At 34.6% G+C, this 22,657-nt stretch overlaps 2 protein-coding genes across 2 annotated transcripts in view; both read right to left on the reverse strand.

Moving 5' to 3' along the window:
• Window positions 1-4,987, reverse strand: part of LOC135692629 (sortilin) — a 44,643-nt gene extending 39,656 nt beyond the window's left edge. Inside the window, exons 1-3 of the mRNA XM_065210826.2 lie at window positions 4,737-4,987; window positions 4,353-4,441; window positions 2,661-2,723 (exon numbers count right to left, since the gene is read on the reverse strand). Coding sequence (XP_065066898.1) covers window positions 2,661-2,723; window positions 4,353-4,441; window positions 4,737-4,869 — 285 coding nt within the window. The 5' untranslated portion in view covers window positions 4,870-4,987. The remainder of the gene's footprint in view (window positions 1-2,660; window positions 2,724-4,352; window positions 4,442-4,736) is intronic.
• A 3,214-nt stretch (window positions 4,988-8,201) lies between these two features.
• LOC135692633 (F-actin-capping protein subunit alpha-2) lies at window positions 8,202-21,766 on the reverse strand. Its single transcript, XM_065210832.2, has 11 exons — window positions 21,583-21,766; window positions 16,618-16,681; window positions 15,225-15,276; window positions 14,694-14,757; window positions 14,009-14,098; window positions 11,228-11,344; window positions 10,994-11,073; window positions 10,304-10,385; window positions 9,537-9,608; window positions 9,079-9,141; window positions 8,202-8,564 (listed from the first exon to the last, which is right to left on the reverse strand). The coding sequence occupies exons 1-11, from the start codon at window positions 21,619-21,621 to the stop codon at window positions 8,424-8,426; spliced, it is 864 nt and encodes a 287-aa protein (XP_065066904.1). The 5' UTR covers window positions 21,622-21,766; the 3' UTR covers window positions 8,202-8,423.
• Between the last annotated feature and the right edge of the window lie 891 nt (window positions 21,767-22,657).

Raw genomic sequence — 22,657 nt, forward strand, 5'->3', positions numbered from 1 at the left:
CAAGATAAAGTATAAACATCAGCGAATATAATGACATAAACAACCACGAATTATTAATCAGAGAGAAGAATTAACGTCCAGAGAGAAGAAAATAACGTAAGAATTTTAACGAAGTCACCTCGGTCCATCAAGGTCTTGATTTAGTATTATTTTGAATATTGTTCTTTACGTGAATCGTTCGCATCTATCTTCCTTCATCGTGACTGTCGTTCGCATCTATCGCGAGTTCTTTTTGAGATATAATTCACGTCGTTCACGTCGTCGTCGTTCGTAAGCAAGAAATCTTCTTTTCAACTGAATTCAATCAACAACAACAACAACTATATACAAATCAACGAGAGAGAGAGAGAGAGAGAGAGAGAGAGAGAGAGAGAGAGAGAGAGAGAGAGAGAGAGAGAGAGAGAGATAGGAAGGAGCGCTCACAATTTCCTACAAACGATGCTGGAAGCAAGGATAAGAAGAATATTAATTTTAAATATGATGCAATCTGGTTTTATGCCAAAGGAATATCATAAAAGGAAAAAAGTTGTGGATCACATGTGTTTTGTGGATCTAAACCGAGTTCCACGGAGTGTGATGGAATGGGCGATGAAAGAAAAAAGTTGTAAATGGAAGGTGAAAAAAGAGCGGTCGATAAGGTGAAACGTGAACTATTTGATCTATTGGAACAACTTGACCTAGAATTGAAAGATCTGTGAGTATTTTGGACTTCTACTGGGAGCAGTCTGCGTGTATCAGAAATGGAAATGACCACCACAAGTACACCACGATCGAAAGAGGTCTAACTAAGGCAAGAGTAGATATTCTCTCCCGATCTGTTTAATATGTATAGTGGAATGATTTTACTTTATGGAATTTTGTGAAGTAACACTTTAACCGAATTTAATGTTCTTGCCAATAGACTTGTTATGGAGGCTACACTTCAATTCATCAAAAACACTAAGAGATTCTTTTAATTGAAAAACACAACAGCAGCAACTCCTTTTCATCTTATTTCTTTATCTACCTCTGAAACATGTAGTTTATGTTAAAAATTAGTGTGTAGAGTTTTTTCATAGTTTGTCACTCATAATGGAGACTAGATGACCTTGTGTCTTTCACCATTGTAAGTGGCATGTATAGTCAGTTGGGGGAAAAAATACGCATTTTGCACAAAGTTTGCTCCAGAAAAATATTCAAAAGATATCTTGTCAATATTCTTTTATTTTTCGAACTTGAATGGTAATACCTTGTTAACCAAACCTTTGTTGTCTTGCTAATCCAATTAACCTTCTTATAATTAAAGAAAATTAATGCGAAATTTTTACCCCATCAAATGGGGTAAAAAATGCGGATGGGTGGGGAAAAAATACGCACACATAAAAGAATGAATCCTAGAGGCTTGTTTATGAAGAACATTCATATAATACTTGATTTTCCATGTAACGATGTTAAGCAATAGTTTTGAACAGCTTCTAAGTGATCTTAAAGTTGAAAAGCATGAAGATGTCTGCTATTAAAAACTTTGGCACATGAAAGCGAGGCTATGACTTAAGTGCCAAAAATACATTTTTAAACTCCCATTAATATAAGCTTATGTAATATCTCATGATAATTTGTGCCTCTGTGACTCATATTTACATATCTCTATAGGTCCCATACCAACATCAATCAAAATCAGGAGTGCGTAATTTTTCCCCATGTGCTCAAAAATTGTGTGTCCAAAAAATACGCATGCCATGTAGACAAAACAAAAGATAGCAAGCAAATGTAATTATCATAGGTCAAAAGGTTAATCCCTTAGAACAACTGAGAACACTTGACTTTGTGGGCTTGACAGTTACTGACGCGACAATAAGAAAGTTCGATGATTTCCGACAAAACATTATATTGGGCCAATTTACAAGGTAAACATTCAATTCCGCTTTATTCTAAATCAAGAATCCTTACAAAAGGGAAAAGCAGGTCAAATTGAAAGGCCTTCTCTAGGCTATACGGGAACCACAAGCAAAACAGTATAAGTGATTGGGCGTGGCTGAAAAGGTGGTGCGTAATTTTTTCCCCACAGAGACAAGTGCGTATTTTTTACCCGGATTGACTATATTTAAGTAGTTTTAGTTGTAGTTTAAAAATTTTAAATTATAGGGTAATATTTTATATGGGTAATATGGAAATGGGGTTGGAATGTTGAGCAATCACTTGGTAAGAGAAGCAGATGAAGACCAGGTGTTGACTTTTTCAAGAATTTAGGTTTGTGGAAGGGTTTGTCCAGTAAGACTATTCGGAGAAGTCATAGAGTGTCATGATAATATGCAAGACAATATTCTTGAAATTGTTGTCTTGATTAATTGCAGAATGTTTTAAACCCAAAAGTTACCTGCATTTTTAATAAGCAGATCCTTTTAATTGGCATTCATTTTTGTTTTTAACAATTTTAATTACCTTTCTTGATTTCACCTTTCTTAACTTGTTTGTAGATAATTAGTATTTTCAAGACAAAACCTTATTTTATCTGGTATTGTTGTAAGTAGGTAAGAGGTGACCTTGGTATCTAACCTGTAATCAAAACATTAAATGTAATTCTTTGAAGATTTACATAGGATCTGTACTTGAAACTGGAATATTGAATTTATGAAATGGGTCAATGTTACTAAAAGTAACCATAAGACAGTTTTGCTTACCTTAAATTGTTCCCCTATCCAAAATAGCTTTATATTGGTATTGGCATCCTTGTTCAGGAAATGCTACAAAACAAACAAATAGTCTCAGCTTTTTGCAGTGACAGACATACATAGAACTAGGTAAATCTACTGATTGCAACAAACGAACAATGCCCTACTGATTTTCTGATCAGGCACAAATTTCAATCAAAGCAAGAAACCTTTCAAAATTAGGCCAAAAAATTCAAAGCTAGATTTAATAATGTAAAAATAAATATATAAACATTTTTATTGGAAAAATAAAAAAACATGAAATGGATAGTTGAATTAATGTATCATTCATTGCTGTACCAAATTGATTCTCTTATTTTCCTGAAAGAACTAAAAGCTAGTATTAATTCAAACTTCTACTGAAAGTCATCAAGATCTTTATTATTTAGATTTTCATTATGAAATCTAAATTTTGAAGAATGAAATATAAAAGTGAATAGCTGTAGAAGCAGATATCGAACACAATCAGGACAAAATGCTACAAAATTGCTTTGATATGCATTCTGGCCGCCATCCACTGCACTTATTTGCATACTTTTATTAACAGGAAATATTTAATGACATCATTCTCTCTTTAATTTAAAAAATGCATTATGTCAAACAGGTAATATACTCCAAGGAAAAACTTTACAAATTCTTTGAACATATTATTTAGATCAAATTCTCCTTCTAAATAAACATCTAAAAAGAATTTTTAGAAATATATTCTAGATTCCTTGTAATTATTCACTAAAAAATGTCAATTGTTAAGAACTGTCAAAGATTTATGCTCTGTATTCAAAAATGTTCTTTACCAAGATGGTGCTCTCCTCTCATAGTTTTCCAACTACTAGGGGAGCTCCTTCTTTAAGAAATTCCAATATGTGCAAATTAGACAGAAATTTTTTCTATATATTATAGACAACATTCACTTATTCTTTCCACAAAGTGCACTCATGCTGTCTTAATGAAACTGCACTTAAAACCAAAGTAGTAACTATAATTTGATCAAAATTCTCCTAGAAAGAACTGGGAAGTAATTGAAACTTCAATTCAGTTCAGTTAAGTTCAGTTTAATTTTTCAAATTCTACTATATACAATTTATCATAAAAATTCAACAAATAAATTGTTAAACTACAAAAAATAAGACTATGTTACAGAAAAATCAATAAGTAAAATTCTTACCGTAATCATTCAAGGAAACAAATAGAATAATATAAATTGTGTGGAGGGGATTTCTTACGGAAGAGCTATCTCAGTAGTCAAAAAGCTAATGGAGAGAGAGCACCCCATAGACTGGAGAGAAAGACTCAATTTGCATAATGTCTTGATACTTTATTTATACATGATTTTTACATACTTTGAAACAAATAAACTATAATAGATATGATAGTGAAAGGTACATCCAGAAAGCTGGTGTAATTGTGTTACAACAAATGTTGTTTCAGTAATTCATTGTCCTTTCAAATGGAAAAGATTTAGAAGGCTCTTTTGAACATGTTTTGTTAAAAAAGCTCAGCTTCTTGTGAATTTGGAAACTGTGCCATAAAAGCATAACAATGTTTACTACAAACTTTGCATGAGCATGAGGAATCATACAATTGGCTTTTTGAGAAAATAATACAATTTGGTATTTCATAGCCATCAACAAATTAAACAGAAACAAAAGACTTCAATCATACCTGATGCCTCTTTGGTTTGCCAGTGAGATTTGGGCAAACTTGGGCATTTTTCCTTATTCTTTTCAATAAGCCGCTAAATCTACCTGAATCTATGGGCAAAAAAACTTCAATGTCTTCATAAATGGCATACAAAGACAAAATATCTTACATTTTTCGCTACAAATAACGTCCAAGTAAACTACCCAAAAAAATCAAATATCTCCTTCCTGCCTCTCTGTTATTTCTTTTCCGTTTTCTTTTTCTTTCTATTATTAACGCTGCTTTAATTCTATAAAAAATACTTTTTCAAACTTTGATTGAAGTTATGTAAATACACCTATAATTTTTTTAAACTCGGTTATTTTTAATGCTTTCGAACAAAATTTAATAGATGAGAATGTATACCTGACTTGCTAAAGTCGATTCTTTTGAGAATGTTTTGTCCTCTACCGGCTTCATTTGATGAACATCCATTTAAAATAGTGATAGTCGTGAAAATTGAAAGTAATATTGAATGATGAAGCAAACCAGTAATCATTTTTGCAGAGGTTCACCAATGTTCTCCACAGACGACTACGGACTTACAATTCTGAAAATAATAGCGACCATTACAGACACGAGTCCTTCAAAACAACCAGTACACGTTACCGCAATTCGATCCGAGACTAATGACGTCAGTTCTCACCTCGAGGCCGTCTACATGCCAACCATATGATGCATACATTTCGCATTAAATTTTAATTTAAAATGAAGTATAATAATAATTTCAGTGTAAAACTTTCACAATGGTAAAATCTAACTTTTCTATAAAAACACAGACTGAAAAACAGTGTCCTTAGTGGAAACACCACGAGATACGATGAAACACATCGTCCTTTCCTCAAGAAGAATAAATATTTTAAATTCTAGTATATATGTCCTATGCATCTGTGAAAATCAGATGATGAAAGATATTCTAGCAGGACATTTAAATGCTAGTTGCTGGTGCATTTGCGTTTTAGTCAGCAAAATTGAGCATTGTCGGGTAAATATTCTTTTTTAAATTTTCAGACAAAAAAACTGTGCATCATGTAACTCTAAAAACATTCAAAAGTATTAAAAAGTTCTGCAGTTCAGTTATTCCGTTTTATTGTTCATGGCCACATCTAACCATTTGCCTTGTGGGACTCTTTTAATAAGTTTTGATGGATTTTTAAAATAGCATTTTTAACTAACATTATAGGTTTATAACTCATTATTTGAATTTTGTACTAGGTTTGAGCCGGGCTGCATCGCCCCCCTCCCCCCCTCTCATTAGATAGTGCTTTGATCGGTGACCTTTGATAAAAATAGGGGTTGGACCTTTCAAGTCCTTAGGGAAAGGGAGTGGGCACATAGATAAAGGTCTTCGTGATATAATATTATCATTAAATTTTGTGTATTAGTTTGTTGTTGGAAAACAAAACAATCCTATCTGCAAAAGGCACCCATTGGACTGCTCTTTCGATGGATAAGGATGGATTTAAGCTACTCTTGGTTTCTTACATCTATATCATTTCATCTCATAATCATTTTTAATATGTCATGCTTGTGATCACCAGCGGAGAAAAGTGTTTCAAATACAACTAAAACGATGTTTTGCCTCTCAAAGGTATAGGCTACATTAAAGTTGCTAGATTCAAACGTAAAATAATTAATGTCTCTGTCAGGTTGGAATGATCCCATCACATTTGGTCCCACCACAACCAAGATAGAAATCAAATATGCTTTCTTGTGATGAATTTTTTATATTGGAATATTGAGGCTGGCCAGTTGTCACAAGAATATGCTGTCACAATGTCACAAGAATATGCTGAAGTTAAGTCAGATATTGGAAAAGGTTTCATCTAGTTTTTTTACCGATTCAAAGAATAGGAAAGTCAACATAAAAAGGTACCTTGAAATTTACAGCAAACGAAATACAAGTTATTTTTTGTAGGATAAAATCAACAGCATTTGCATCTGTACCATAGATCTGCAACCAAGGCTTTGAAAGGCAGACAAAAACTTGCTTAAACTAGATCTTGAACTGGCAACCGAATAGAGAAGAGGAAATATGGCTCAACTAGCAGACTTGAGTGCATTACAACAAGCATTATATTCATCGAAAGAATGGAAAGAAGTTTGAAGATTTGTTTCTAACTTCATTCAGTTCTTGCTTTCTACTGAGAGAGGTTCTAAATTACTGTATGTAGGCTCTCAAAGTTATAATCGTAGACCAAGTTATAATCATATACTTTAACTTAAGTCATCTTAAATTTCTCAATATACAAAAAACTACAAATTTGACAATATAACTGGTTCTCTAGAGCGCAAAAGATGTCTTGGTAAATCAAAAGGACTTCCATTCAATCAAACATCTAGTAAATTTCTCAATATTTAGGCAAGTATGTTGCTTCTTTCACGTGTATTTTTGTTACTGATTGTTTGTGTCTCGTGTGATTATACACAAGTAAATTACAGTGGAATCCCCATATAACGAACTCTAAAGAGAACCAGAAAATAGTTCGTTATATTGGGAGGTCGCCAAACCGAGAGAAAACGTTTTTTAGGTCATTTCGCAGTACACGCCTTGAAAATCATTCGGTGTGCATGTTTAGGCTGTCTCCAACACCTGTGCATATTCAGCTCCAAAAACCAAGCTGAATTCAAATAATACTACCAGTTAGTTTGTTAAAAATTAAAATCTTAATGTTCCTCTTATCATTTGAGACCAAGAGATTGGCAAAGCTGTTATCACTTCACTTCTAGATGGCGTTATATTGACGTCTTCGATTACTTCACATTTCGCAGTGATTCCTGGCGCAATCAGACTTTCATCCTGTGCTCTGAGCCTTATCATCCAGTGCTTGAAATGTATCATCAGCATTTTTTGCCCATCACAATAATGATTTCCCCCAAGAGAAAGTGATAAATGAGCATCGAAAATAAATGGATAAAAATAACAGACGGAAAAATTATGAAAAGTTCGTTATATTGAGGGTAATTATGGGGAAGGTACCCAAAATTTGGTTCGCAATATCAAAAGTTCGTTGTATCCAGGGCTCATTATACCGAGAGAATTTGTAAGGAGTTTGTTAGGCAGAATCCAAGGGACTAGACATTTAGTTAGTTATACCGGGAAGTTCGTTGTATCCGGGGTTTGGTTTAATCGGGATCACACTGTATTCACTTTCCAAAAAGAAAACTTGATAAGATTTGAATTTTGAAATAGGCAGTCCTAATCTGAAATAGAAAATAATGCATACATGCAACAAACATTATTTTTTAGATATACATTTATATATATTATATATATATATTTGTATACTTTTTTGAAGTGATTTGCCCCTTGGGTATATCAGCATTGAATAATATGAGGGAGCCATGCCGTTTCTTGATGAATTTGTGTTGTATGCCTGGACCAAGTCTCGTCAAGAAAGTTTCATATTTAGTGTTTTCTAACAGTCAGATTCGAGACATTAAAAAGAAAGCATGTAAAGTGACGTTTCTTTGCTTATAAGAAAGGAAAATGCGTATCTCCATGGATTTCGGTTTAAAATTCAAATTTTGTAAATATATAACGTTGCATTATAATACGACACTTTAGATGCTGTTGCTCTTTTTTAGGGCCTTTGGGAGTAGATAACGCTCAAAATCTTCACTGTGTTACCAAAAAGACAAACTTTTCTTTTGCTTTTTAATTCTATTGGGACTGCCTTTCTTGATTCTAATGAACTCCAACTTTTAGCACTCAATGATTATAATTTTGCTTTAGGAAGGACAATGGCCAATTGCAAGGATTATGTGGCGTGTTTATCACCATAGATGACCATTGTGATGAGTAGAAAGACAGCAAAGGAAAATTACCACGAAACTGAATAGATCTAATGATAATTACAAAGCAACACAACAAATGTTACATTAACAAATTGATGGTTAGGGAAAGGTACACGACGCGCGTTGCTATGGAAATCCCGATGAATTGATGTATATAAAAATAGTCCCATCAAAATCCTGCGAATCAAATCAAGTCACTGAAAGAATAATCAACTAGCCAATAGATATCTGCAACAAAATTCCGGTCTGGATGTGCTATATTTCACCAAGTTCTTGTCCAATTCTATAGCTAACAATTTTATTCCAGTCGATTCTCGTTCGTGTCAGCGGCAACACCCTTCGCAGGGCCTTGAAAGTAGTTTCTGACATAACACCATAATTCTCAGCGATGGCTTTCTGAGAAAAGAAAACACAAAAACAAAGTAGTTACAGCAGGAAGAAGGCAGCAGGCACAAGGTACCAGGGTATGACTGACTGACTGACTGACTGACTGACTGACTGACCGACCGACCGACCGACCGACCGACCGACCGACCGACCGACCGACCGACCGACCGACCGACCGACCGACCGACCGACCGACAGACAGACAGACAGACAGACAGACAGACAGACAGACAGACAGACAGACAGACAGACAGACAGACAGACAGACAGACAGACAGACAGACAGACAGACAGACAGACAGACAGACAGACAGACAGACAGACAGACAGACAGACAGACAGACAGACTTGAAAATAATGCTAGTAGACTTTAGGCTAGAAGCCGTCTTCACATGGATGCATTTTGAATTTAACAACGACCAGATTTATGACGCGAATTGAGAGCTAAAATAAGGGGGAAAAGACAATTGCCCGCAATTCATTTTCTCCAGTTGCATATATATATTTCTAGATAAATGCTTACCTGATATTCGCTCTCTGCGCTTTCGATAAGTTTTCTGAGCTCTTTTGCTGTAGCTGAAGGATCCTACATAAGAGAAAACCATGAAATGCACTGGAAGCAAAGGCCGTTTTTCATCGATTTAGCGCCCTTCATCGATGGAGCATCCCCAAGAAAATTGAATGAGCGCCCCCTTCGAATGAACAAGCCCTGGGAGTAGTGTTTACTTGAAAGGATGTTGATCCTTGATTCAATTTACTTGTTGGTCTTTATGTTCTGTGCTTTGGCAAAATTTGTTGGGTAAACGGAGTCTTTTAAAGAGTTTTTTGCTCAAACATATTGTGATTATTTTTAGTGGTCCAGCCTTCGGTCTTTCAACAGGCAAAGAATATAAGAGGATAATGGTCCACCAGTTTAAGTTTTTAAAAAAGACCTGCTTTGCAAAGTACAATATTGTTGAAATCTTATAAGAGGTTGCCTACCGTTGTTTTGAGTTCTTTAGTGACCTCCTTATGAGACACGAGCTGCACGTTTCCATCCTCGTAGTAGTGAACCTGGCAACAGAATAATTCTCACATTTTAGCGAGTTTTTGCAGATTTCACACTAAGCGGCAAGGCACGCGCAAAATTAGCAAGTGAATGATCAAACCGGACAATTTTAAAAAATAACAATAGCGGTATAAGAATATCTAGGAATTGAGATAGACTTAACAGCAAGCTCCGCTTTATCGAGTTGGTCAATCAATTTGTATCAAATTCCATCGAAGGTCATTTGAAATATTTTTTATATACTTGTGAATTTGCAACACTAATCAAAGACATTTTTTCTGATTTTATGTCCAAGGAATATTTTGCACCTGAATGAGTAAGAAAACTTTGTCAAGAGAGTGGGAAATATCATATGCGATATTGATTTAGCACATTGCCAAAGTCAAAATAAAAATCCCGAGCAGTTAAAACAAAGGAAAATCAGATAGAATTATCGGTTAACTTTGTCATCTCTCTTTTTGATACTCACAAGAAAAGATTCAATCTTACAAACAGTGTACAAAAAAAATTACAATTACATTTCACTTTATATTAAAAAGACTTAAAATGCTCAAACGGTTTATCTAGAAATATTTGGAGACGCTTTACAATATGCTTATATAATGCCTAATATGCTGTATGAAAACACAAGCAATATCCAAGATGCAACAATGACATCAAAGTCAGTTTTAACGTGATAAATGAACTTGTTAGAACCAACCTGCACACGAATAAGACCTTTCAATTCGGATGCAGCATTAGGCTTCACAGTTACAGTCCACTCGGCTCGCCAGCGCCCGTTCCTGTAGAAGGCCAAATGAATCAAACCGAATACTTATTGATATATTCAGGTGGGACAAGACAATTTTTAGGCTTTCTCTTTCCGCGACATGCCTCATCTCCCGATCGCTGCACCACCCATCAGTTCCTTCTTGCTAATATTTATTACATGAACTTTGCTTTTATTTCTTATTTCAAATATCAATTAATACACACAGGACAGAATTAAAAAAAAAAAGCTGAGTAAAAGTCCTGGATGAGCAACTTTAAAAGGATCATTCACCAACTACCAATTTTTCACCATTCTTGTGATTGCCAAGTTGTTTATGGAGCCACACAAAGAAAACCAACTAAATACATACTGGCATTTTGCAAAATTATTTAATGTTGGCAAAAGTAAAAAGATCTCGACAAAGACTGAAGAAATAAGTTTGATTTGACTTTACGGTTACTTCAATTTAAAACTGAGTACAAATAGATTGAACTAAAAGCTAAATTATGCCTTCCGTTCTCTCAAGTAGTATAGAATCAATTATACCAACTCAGGAGGCACATTTCGAAAACTATGTCAGCAGATAATCAGCAATTATGTTTTGATAAGGAAAGAGTGCATCCAAATCAAAAATCTTACCAAAAGTTTTTTGGCTGGAACTGGTGATCCTCTATACAAATGGTCAATGTGATACCATCATCTGTATCTTTGCCATACACCTGAGGAATTAAAAAAAAACCTCACGATTCCCACAAATAAACTCACCATCAAACTTTCTAACGAGAGAATTTTGAAAGAATCCTTTTAAAAAATGTTTTGATACGTGCAAAAAACCTTGAAGGAAGCAGATGTCTAGCAACAAGCATTACTAACCGTACAAATGCCATGAGGGTAATGGTTCTTGACATAAGAAAGAATTTCAGACTCTGCAGCAGATCTCCACGATTCAGCTTTGCCTTCAACTTCATACGGCTCAACATTTTTTGACTCCTGTTGAATTTCAGTGATCAAGAATTAACTATGCTTGAATTGTACGTTCTTGTTATATACCTTGCAAACAAAGACTCATTTAGTTTATGCCTTCAGTTTACTTCTATGGTACAGAGAGGCTGCAATTAGCAAACTTTATTTTCATAAGGCTAACATAACTTAGGAAATCTAGGGGAAAATGTTGTAATTACTTAAAGGGCCACTCCGGCCCAAAAAAAATTTCTGAGATTTTTGCGTAAATTGGTAGTTAGTCGAGAAAAAGAAGCTAGCGTGAACTTTTTTTTCTCGAAAAGTTTAACTTGTTTTCCAGATATAGACGCTTAAAGTTGAGAATCACCGTAAAAATACGACAAAATTTTTTCGGAAAAAGCACTTTGTGACATGTGAAAGGGCTATTGTTTCAACATTCGAGGCTATTGTTGTACGTTCGCACTGAAATTCGCACAACTCGGTAGAGGCTCGGAAGAGGCGATTCATGTCGGAATCTCGGTTGTCGTTTTATTTATTTTCCTTGATTGCGATTGCCAGCATGGATTAGAAATACGACAAATCAAAGATGGAAGCTTCAACCTGAACACATATCCTCATCTTGGCAACGCAGCAACCTTTTCAAAATCGAATGCTTCACGAATTTTCCGATGTGAATGGATTTCTGACCGAAGGCATTTCTTATCTTCGTGTCATCTCAGGGATTTCCAGGGAGCTGAATAATAATTTATGTCTTAACGCATTAGAAGAAGAACCCTATTCACAAGATGGAAACTTCCCCGTAAGTCACAATTCATCCTTATTATCATTTTACTATGTTGAACGTTTGGTGTGTGTAGAGGTTTGGAGGGTGTAGAGGTTTGGAGGGGGTTTGGGGAAGGTGTGACACGCACCCCCTAAGCAATGCAATTTGCCGGGCTTTGAGAAAAACTTCAAAGTTTTTTAACAGCCAGTCTTGTGAACTGCCCCCCAAATGGTCAGAAATGTGGTTATATTAAAAGTACAACAGGGGCTCTCAAGCAAAATGTCACATAAAATAGTACCAAAAGTAGAAGTTTGCTACTTTTTTGTACCAACAAGGGGGCCTGAGCCTCCTAGCACTACATCCCTGCCAATGATCTGTGCACTACACCTTTGCCCGAGGTATAGATGTGTAAAATTTTCCAGGGTTTGTCTCCTGAACCCTTTTTCATCATGTTCTACCATGTTCTGCCTTCAATTTTGGAGTTCTGCCTATTTCATCATAAAATTGATGCACAATTTCAAAATTTTCCAGATCAATATCCAGGGCAAAAGATCTACTACCCCAAAGATAAAACATGGAATTTACACCCTTGGTTTTGGAAAAAAGATGTGTCATATCCTCATTCTAATGTTTTAAAGGCAGAATTGTTTATATTTGTTAAATTTACCTTTGCTATTCTAGCATTGATTAATTCATATAATCAAGGCCTATATCATTTAAATTTATCTTTGTTACTTCAAATTAATATCCTTAGATGCTACCTGCTATAGTAAAAAGGGTTGCCCTTTCAATTAATTTCTCTCTGATCTATACTCTGAATGCCCCTGAGTGTCCAAAATAATGATTTCTTTGATCATTTATGTTACAATATGACTTTAAAGTAAATTTCATTGGTATGTTAGTATTTATTCTTGTCAATATTTTTATTCTAGGCATAAAAAAGGTAACAAACTCTTTTATGGATCAGCAGAAAGGATCTTGCATAACTTGCCCCTCTCTTCCATGCAAGAGTAACCACAAAAACCTCAACACATTGTTCTGCTTTTGTATTAAAACTTTTACAAAGGAGACCTTTTTAAAATGATCAAAATTTTATAGTTTTTTTAGTTATATATTTATATAATGTTTGCAAATCTCCAGCTATTACTTAAAACTAGTAGTTCACTGCTAGTTCACTGGCCTGATTGTATTGATATTTAAATACATAATTCAATGTAGCTAAGTATTCAAATACAAACATACATTATTTTATTATTCATTAATATAGCAGGTTAAAATTCTGAAAGCTTAAAGGAGAAAAATTATTTGACTCATAACTAATGGTAGGTTTTTAAGTCTTGCCTTGAAAGTTTGTATACTTTCTTGTTCATGTCCTAGATTGTCCTGGTTTATTTCTAATAAGTCATGTTAATATGAAGCTCTATATCCTAAAGAATATGTTGTATCAATTCATACACAGCTTTAATTCCCAGTATCAAGACTGTTCGACGATACTTCTCTCTTTATATAGATAAATGTCTGGCCCTCTAACAAGCATGCTGCTGCTTGCTAGACACTTGTCTGCCATTTCGCTAGGTTCTCGTTGCCGTGAACATACCAAGGGCAACAGTGTTTGTGGCGTCAATCTGAAGCGCTCCGATAAAACGGTTGAAAAACAATTCAACTCAATGACCAATTTACAAACGCTAATAACTACAAAACGGTTAGAGATTTTCAGGAGGTCTGATTAAATCGTGTTCTGAAATAAAAATCTTGGACTGGAGTGGCCCTTTAATGAAACCCTTGAGTTTGAAAATGGGGAAACTGTGATTAAAATCGTTGCACTAAAACAAAGATAGTATTTAAAACAAAGCCAGTGCTTGATAAAATATCTACTCAATTGTAAGATAAAATTATCAATGATCATTAGCATAAAAATTTATTGCTCTTACCTTTCTAAGATGATCATAGGAAAACTTTTGTTTACTTCTTGGATCGAAGAAAGTGCCGTCGGGCAACAGACCATGCTTTGTTATTAGAACCTAGAGAGGAAAATGAAGACGTTACATTTTGGCACTAATGCCAGATTGAAATAAAGCATTTTTAGAATTGGTTGATGGGAAGAAAGGCAACAGCCATTCACTCAATCCCTGGATGCATGTGCTGTGTTGTAAAAACTCCTGCCAGCATCCATGTTTTCAATATCCAAAAAGATGAACAAAATTGACATAAAATAAAATAAAAATAAAAGAAAGGCCATGGTATCAAGGTGCTCAACAAATGGAATGCTTGCAGCAAAAAGTTGATACAAATTTGGAAAATAAGGAACAGGGCCACATACTTAGAACATCACTTTTCAAGGTAGCTTACATGTATTTGGCCCTGGCATGGCAAGCTACCTTCAATTTCCTTGTGTTTGTTGTTGTTTGTTCTTAGCACATTGTCGTATTCCTTATATTCTACATTCTAAATGTTATGATAAAGGCATTTTAGCAATGCTTCTGTTTTTAACCGGGCTATCTTTATGGCTGGCATGGTTAATGCATATCCTGTTTTTGGAATATTGGATAGCTTTAAAAACAGACTGTTACATGTTGTAGAATTGGAATCTACATGAAACAAAAACGAAAAATCAACCTGGTCCTCTGAACCTTCCACTTTGCAAGGTGTAAACTGTTCCATGTTGTAATGAGAAAAGGCTCTGAAAAGTAAAATACAGCTTGATAGGAATGATTTTCATAACACTTGTGATGAGCTTTTCTCAATAAAGATACAAAGTCTATTCAGTCCCATGACAAGCACTGGAAGTAAGAGTATATATTTCCAGATAAGAAAGGACAACATTTCCAAAAAAGGTGGTGATCCAACAGACAGTATTTATTCAGTTTGTGAAACTCTAACAAAAGCTTAGTGAAAGTGCTAAAATAATATACTGATAACTAACAGAAGTGACTTACTTACCAATAAAATTATTTATTTCAGACTGGAAGTAAACATCTGCTAAAAGTTTTGTCCCTTGAGCGAGGTTCGATAACATTACTTAACATTACATTACAAGATACATAATATCGATCATAGAAAAAAGCATTGTCCGCAAACAAAATGTTGCAAACTGTTCAATGTTGTAGCATTTTTTTCAAATTAAAATACTAGTTCCATATCACATACGTTATTCCGTGCTCTTTAAGCAAAACATCATTATTAAGGATAACCCTGCAATCTGAAAGTAAAAAAAGAGATATGGTTAACAAGAAGGGGTTTGTAGCAGAAACCAACATGTTTGATGTATTACTACAAAGACAATGGGAAAAATAAAACAAAATACTATATAGTTGTTTCAACTGGATATGTTAGTATCTGGCCTCTCAGTTTGAGGCGCCTGGGTTGCATGCACATGCTTTGGCACAAGCCTAGGCAAGAAAATGTCTGCATTTCGAAACACACCTGCTTCATAAAAAGTAGCGATGTCGAACTTCTCAGCCATTTTCAAGGTGACTTTTTAGAAACTCTGTCCTGTTACTTTGGGAATAATTTTCAAATTGAAGAATAGGGAATTACATGACACAATATCCATGCTAAACAATGGAAACTCTACTGGTTTAATGTGAGGAAAAAACTTCTCCAAATGGCCCTAAATCTGTGTCATCAAAGTTATCATTACAAGAAGTAATTTATAAGGAAGTAAGGGGCTTAAGGTGCTCTATTTCACACCTCTATATAATTGCCTTGAGAATATCTTTGGTAGGAGTGCAAAATGTCACAAAAAATAGCAGCCAAAAAAGGAATTGATTCCTTGTTTGTATTGAAGCATTACATCCCTGAGCCCTTGGTGTGATAGTGTGACGTGTTGTTTACAGTATCATGTGAAAAGATCTCAGGCCATGTCTACACACATGCTTGGTCTAAAGCTGGCATTTCATTTTCAATGAAAATAAATCAAACATTTTACATCCCAACAGAAATGATGAATTGTCAAATATTGTCCCGTTTTCAAATGATTCAACTCTTGATTGTTTTTAAACGTTTTTAAATGTTTTCTCACTGCACAGAAAATATATAATATTTTTATCTAAAATGTATTTAAGAAGATGGCTTAAGTTTGATCAACATTTTCTTTAAAAGATATATTTTGCTTTATGGCAAATAATATTTTTCTTTATTGCTCTCTGTGGCTATTTGAAGGTTCTTGATCTCAACCAAGCATTTTTTCAGGCAAGGCTTGAATGTTATATTGAAGACATCAGGCAGTTATTGAAGCCATACACTGTTCTATATACCTAAAATTTTGCTACCCTGGTACACATACTTTTAAAATGACTTCAATTAATAGCTACATTTGAAACATAGTAATGTCAGGGCAATGTTGTTTTGATTACTGATGACTTTAAAAATTTTATCATTATAACATTCTAATAAGTTTGAAAAAATTTACAGTGTCTTCATATTTATTCTATCCCTTTCAAGGCCTCAAGTACTTGAAATTCTTAAGAAATCATAACACAGTTTCAAGTCCAGATGAAGTAAGCAGTAATCGCAAATTAACTCCAAAGAATATAACTACCATTGAAAACTTCATTGAATTCTCCAGGGGGTGCATGCTTGATGAAGTCTGACACAATTCTGATCTAAAATGAAATCAATTAGGGTCTGGTTATAACAGTAGTCATTTCTTATGTTCTAACTTTAAGCTTTCATCAGAGACAATGAACAATTAAAATATATTTAGCATTTAAAGGCGGAGAGGATCCAAACTTTTGCCACATTTGTGCTATTGTTTGATCAGCCAATGGCATGCAACTGCAAATTTAATGAAGCATAAATTCAAATATTCCATTTTCATTTTTGAAAATTTCAAAGAAACAATTCAGGTAGCTTTTAACAAAACAAACATTTTGTGGAGATGCTTCTGGCTCTGAAAAGTGCAGAAAATCGCAAGTCAGTGTTGGTTTACCTCAGGGATTTCAGATATTCGCTCGTTTTAAGATTAGGTACTTGTAACCGCCGAGGAAGGACATAGAGCTTGCAGGTTTTCAGGTAAATTTGATTAAAACTTGCAGGTGAACATTGTTAGGGGAATGTGTTGCTTTTTTTGAAACAGACTGCCTTCCTCATTTCCCTAGCATTGATTTGATCTGCCAAAGAGTCTGTTTTGCATTATTCTGACATATTTCACTGCATTAACTTGCACATTGCTAGTTGTCCATTTACCAATTTATATAGACCTAACTGTACCAAAAAGCTTAACAATTTGAGTTGAATGATTTGTGGGCTAAAAAAGTCAGAACTAATGATATCATTTGTTGTTTCTTTAACTCTCACTATTTTGCTAACTTTTTCTAAAAAAAACCAATTAAATCTTTAGAGTCTAAGACCATTTACACTATGTTTTATCACAACTACTTGCTCTTTATCCTGTTAAAATTTTACCACTGCCGATATAACTTTATAATTTGTTATGTAAATATTGAAATTCTAAGTATTTCAAAATTCTCAATAAATTTCAAAGAATTTGATCCCTGGATTAGCATGATTATGTTTATTTTTGATTGATTTGGATGCTGCAATACTTTTGTCCTGGTAGTGTACATTAGGCTCCGGTTATAGTCACACCAAATGTTACTTGAAACTTTGTGCTAGCTAAAGCCTAGCAAACACAGCAGATTTTTGTTGCATGCCTTTTGAGATAATCTTTGAGATAAAAAATATTTTATATCTGTCTTTGGTCTTAGCTTTCAATGATAAAAACCATCAAACATATATTTGTCATTCACATGACTTCTCTTTGGGGTCTTTCCCACCAAAGAGAACAGCCCATCTTCCACTGAAAAAATAATAGAAAAGAAGGGGGAAGTGCAAAAACATTCCTGTTGTGTGCAGCAACTAGCTCATTCGAGAAATACAAAAATCTATGTTTTTTGCAACAAAAATCTATTGCATGTGCTAGGCTTAAATTCAAGCTTTGCATCTTTGGGTACAAATTTCATGTGACTGTAAAAGGTAAGTATTTCATGCGACACTAGTGTGACTTTCCAGGGTGCATTTAATGTCAATTGTATGTCAAAGGTCCACTGGGGCATTTGTTTAGGTACAACAGAAATATGACCAGTTGGTGAAACTGTAAATATTATACGCCAAATAAATTGATTAATAGAGAAAGCTGCATTGTTTGAGTACTTTAATCTTTTTCATGTTAACTATGTACCTGGCTTCTTGTTATACACCATGTTTTATGTACAACAAAAAATTTTTATTGGTTTGCACTCCAAACACAGGAAAAAACCTGAGTGTATGCCAAAGGTCTTTGGGCCTGACTATTAGCTGAGTCAACCGTAAATAATTCATAACTAGAGTATGAGCATTTTATCTGAAATAAGATGGTTCAAGGGTACAAAATGAATGTAAGTAATATTCTAAGCATAATAAATTAAACATGCATTTGGAAATTCAAACAGTGGCAAACACTTCACACATAGGAGTTGGAATAAGAGTAGAATATAAGAGGTATAAACAGGAGTGGCTGGCAGGGAGAAAAGGTTGGTCATAGATTTTAAAGAAATCTGGAATCGCTTTAAAAACTGCCTTATTTCGATAGGTAGCAGATTAATGGAAATTATTTTCTAAAAATGGCACATTTATCGTTAGGCATACATGACCTAAAATATTATGAATGCTTGTGATTTTGGATTAAAGATATAGCAATCCCTCACATTAGTAGAATCACATTTCTATTAAGGCAGTGGCTATCATTTAGAGCAGCCAGCCATCACACAATAAAACTGACCAACGGCTGTCTACTCCTACCTATAAGCCGCTGCATGAATAGAAATGCGATTCCATTCATGCCGAGTGGTCGCCTGGCTAGGAGTCAAGGACTGTCTTTAAAAGGACCAACCATTAACCAATGGAAGAAAAATTATTCCATATAGTTTGGGTTTTAGTGCTCCATAATAGAGAAAATACAACCTTCCACACACCTTTAATTAAATACAGCAAACAGAAATTTGTATTTTCCAACTTCATCGTCACAAATCCAAGAATATTTGCTTGTTTAAAATGGAAATGCTGTTCCTATATTAAACTCCATAATTTAGTGAAAGTACCCTTAGGTATGTTCACAAAAGAATAAATGAAATGCTTTTCGGGGCCCAGAAGGTCACCTATGTAGTGTGTGAATAGAAAAGCAAAACTATTAATGCGGCTAACATGCAACGGCCACAAGGCATTCTTTCTTCTGGAAATCTGTGACGCATAGCTGCTGTAGAACAAAATGTCAAACCCTACACGTTCATAGTATTTGAAAACTATGAGCATGGCTGTTTCTTGATTTTGTGGCGGCCAAGAGATAAGATCAAAACAATAATAGTGTTACTAAGACAGAATAGAGCGGTATAAACAAAAGTATTTAGATTGGGTCAAAGGACAGATGACAGACTTCACCTGGAAAAGAGGCCATTGTGCTCATCAAATTATTATATCTCAGACTTTTCTTTCTCTGGAAAAAAATTTGCTCATAGACTATTCATACTATGAGCAGTGCCCGCTGCCCCTGGGTGTAAATATGTAATTTTTTTCAATTTGGCAAAAAGTGTCTTTATATTCAACAAATTTATAGACACGATTTGAGTGGCAAAGCAAGTAATTGTCATATAAAACCCAAGATCCATCTTATTAACAAAAGATTTAATATTCCATGCTTCTTTTCCTGATTCCAAAAGCAGTTTCTGATGGTAAGCTATGTAGGTTTGAAGTTAGGATCCCCAAAGGATGGACATACTCCACTAGACCAGGCGGCGATTGCCCGCATGCACCTCCATGCTCACCTCGGGTTAGCGAGGCAAGCTATTATTCGCTCGCCTCAATGTCAGTTTGCATGTTAACTGCCTGCGCAAATAAATAACTTTAAGCTAAATAATTAAGTAATTTATGAACAGCTGTGGTTTCTCATAACTGGCTATAATGTACATTTAAGTATACAGGAGATCCCCCACTGATAGATATAGCATGACTTTAAGTTGCTTTCTAAGGACTGTTACAAAACTGTCATCTCTCAAAATCTTTTAATCTTAAATTTCCAGTACTAGCTGAATTGATAAGTTTCGCTTAATAAAATATGTGAATTTTCCTGTGACAACAAACTCAGAAATAAAGAGCCTTCAAGTACTCAAGTACTGTGAGTTTGTACTTCTGTTATAGCAAAATCACACTATGTGATTTGATTTTGATTCTATTCAAATCTTGTTAGTGAGAAAGTTGTTGATTTGTGACTATACGAAACTATTATTCTTTTTCTGTCAGAGTATCGCCATCTTGTTTTGTAAACTTAGCTGTTAAAGACTGTTGTTTATTCATATATATACTTTTCATGGTGATTTTCAAGAGACTAAAAATCAGACGCCTGACTTTACAGAGGAGAACGAAGCACCGCTCGCCTGCTGAATTGCTCACCGCCAGGCCTGCTAAACAAGTGATTTTTGAAATTTTTTATCAAAATCGCTCTCAAACGTATTCTTAAGCCTCGAGTCACTTAAGTTCAGTTTACAAGCATTTTTATCATCTTATATTTGCAACATAGTTCTCTTAAAAGGTCCTTTAAGTATATATTTATGATAAAAATCAACAAAACTTCTGCAGAAATGAGCATTTTATTTTATGGAATTTGCATCCTTACGTGCTCCAGTAGCTTTCAAAGTATATGCTTTTTCAACTTTTCACTGTATTACAGCAGTATAATTATCTTTTTAAATAATTCAAGGTTATATTTTGATGATAACTGACTAACTCAAATTTCTCTGTCTTTCATTCTGATTTCCAACGAAATCGTTCATCCCTTGGTGCTCCTCGGACCAGATTTTGAAAATTCAGGTATCTTAGATAGTATTTCAAAGATAAAAAATTATAAATCAAAACAATTTTGAGAGGTCCAAAATTGGAATTTTGTAAACTACGGTATTTTGGAATATAGAATCCAAATACGATCCCCCCAAAGTCAAAATTGATCTTTTTAGGACAAAAAAACTGATTTTCAGATTTTCAGAATGGACACTTTTTTGCCAACTTGAAAAGACACAAAGAAAAATGGCATTTGGAGCAGTACAACAAGAAAGTAAAATTTAGAACAAATGTTTCAAACTGTGTACCGGTAAGAAAGCACCAATTAAGCAATCGAGATTCATTTGCCTAAGCAGGAAAGGGTTTTTGAAGCTAACAGCTGATATGCACGGGCGCATTTCATAGAGTAAGCAAGTTTTGGCAAGAATCCTCTAGTGTTACTATGATTTAAATCAATCCTTGTTTGGTGTCATTGGACTCCAAACTTCAATTCTCCTCACGAATGTCTAGATGCACCTACAATCTATATAAAAGCAGTATAACCAGTTGCTATTCGCACATGTCTTAAACTACGATAAATCATCGACGAAAACAACTCTAGAAAGCTACTTTCTTGTCAAAACACTACTTCTTTATAAGAAAACCAGAGCAATGCACTGTCTCAACAAGTAGGCTTTGGAAATATAGTTTGCATTACCTTTTCGTCATCTGAAATTATTTCATCGTTGTCTGCCATAATCACTCTAATATTTCACCCTCTGTGTGCAAAATCAAATATATGACAAAACGTAATATACAATTTCTTGAAAGAAGGAAACAGGAAACAAGAACGGCCTGCCTGCCACAAGATGGCTACTTGATCAACGGAATTATGGGTTGGGTTACATTCTGACAGTGAGATAGCTCCACCGCAGTTAGGCCTCGCAGCAAAAACACACCATTTTTACTGTTTGCATATTGCATATCATTCTATGTGAAACAAAAAAAATCACATAGACTAGATGCCTATAAAGTCCTGGCAAAACAACTAAACATTTCATTAAACATTTCATTCAACTTTTGTTTAGTGAAAAGTTTAGTGGAAAGTTTATTCGTTTTTCCACCCTGTTTAGTGTTGTTTAGCCGTGTTGAGGGTTGTTGAGCAAAGTTTGATTCTGGTCAAAAATGTTTACCGTTGTTCAATGTTGTTTAGCAAATGTTTAGTCGTTTTGCCACCAATTAAGCATTTGTTGTGCTAGCGCAGGCGCCGTAGCTGTGGGAATCCAAAAGTTTACAAGGGTTTTTCTCTGTTTTCCAGTCTCTACTACGTGACCCAAAATCTCTAGAATGCCTTAGTGAGACATTTGCTTCATCTCCTTGTACGCTTCTGTGTCTTCTTCAATCTTTAACAGTCAACTTTGTTACCAATGTGCTAAAACGTATTTTCTTACTCTTCGTTTCATCAAATTCGTATTTTTATCCACTTATTGTACTTGAAGTCTTTTATGATAACAAACAGCAAAACAAACAGAAAGCAAATTCCTATACAAGATCCCCTTCAACACTGCGTCCTGCACAGATCTCGGTTCAAAAATCTTGAGTAAAGTTTAAATTGTAAACAAACCAAATGCACGGGACCTTGTGAGTTTTTAGCCTGTGTCAAGCTCGATAAATTGTATTTCTTGGGCGTATTTACCGAACATGGAATGTTCAATTGCTATATATCAGCATTTGTAGCGACTATCGAAACGAAAAGTGTATGTTAATTTGGTCTATGCTAAGGAAATGAAGCT

Source organism: Rhopilema esculentum, chromosome 3, assembly GCF_057945365.1.
Source record: "Rhopilema esculentum isolate cy_ngs chromosome 3, ASM5794536v1, whole genome shotgun sequence".
Taxonomy (NCBI): Eukaryota; Metazoa; Cnidaria; class Scyphozoa; order Rhizostomeae; family Rhizostomatidae; genus Rhopilema; species Rhopilema esculentum.

Coding starts and splice junctions, on each gene's coding strand:
- LOC135692633 (XM_065210832.2), bottom strand. CDS start 21,621: ATGGCAGACAACGATGAAATAATTTCAGATGACGAAAAG. Junction 11,074..11,227: donor ACCCTCATGGCATTTGTACG/GTTAGTAATGCT, acceptor TTAATTCCTCAG/GTGTATGGCAAAGATACAGA. Junction 10,386..10,993: donor TTCCAGCCAAAAAACTTTTG/GTAAGATTTTTG, acceptor GGCCTTCTACAG/GAACGGGCGCTGGCGAGCCG.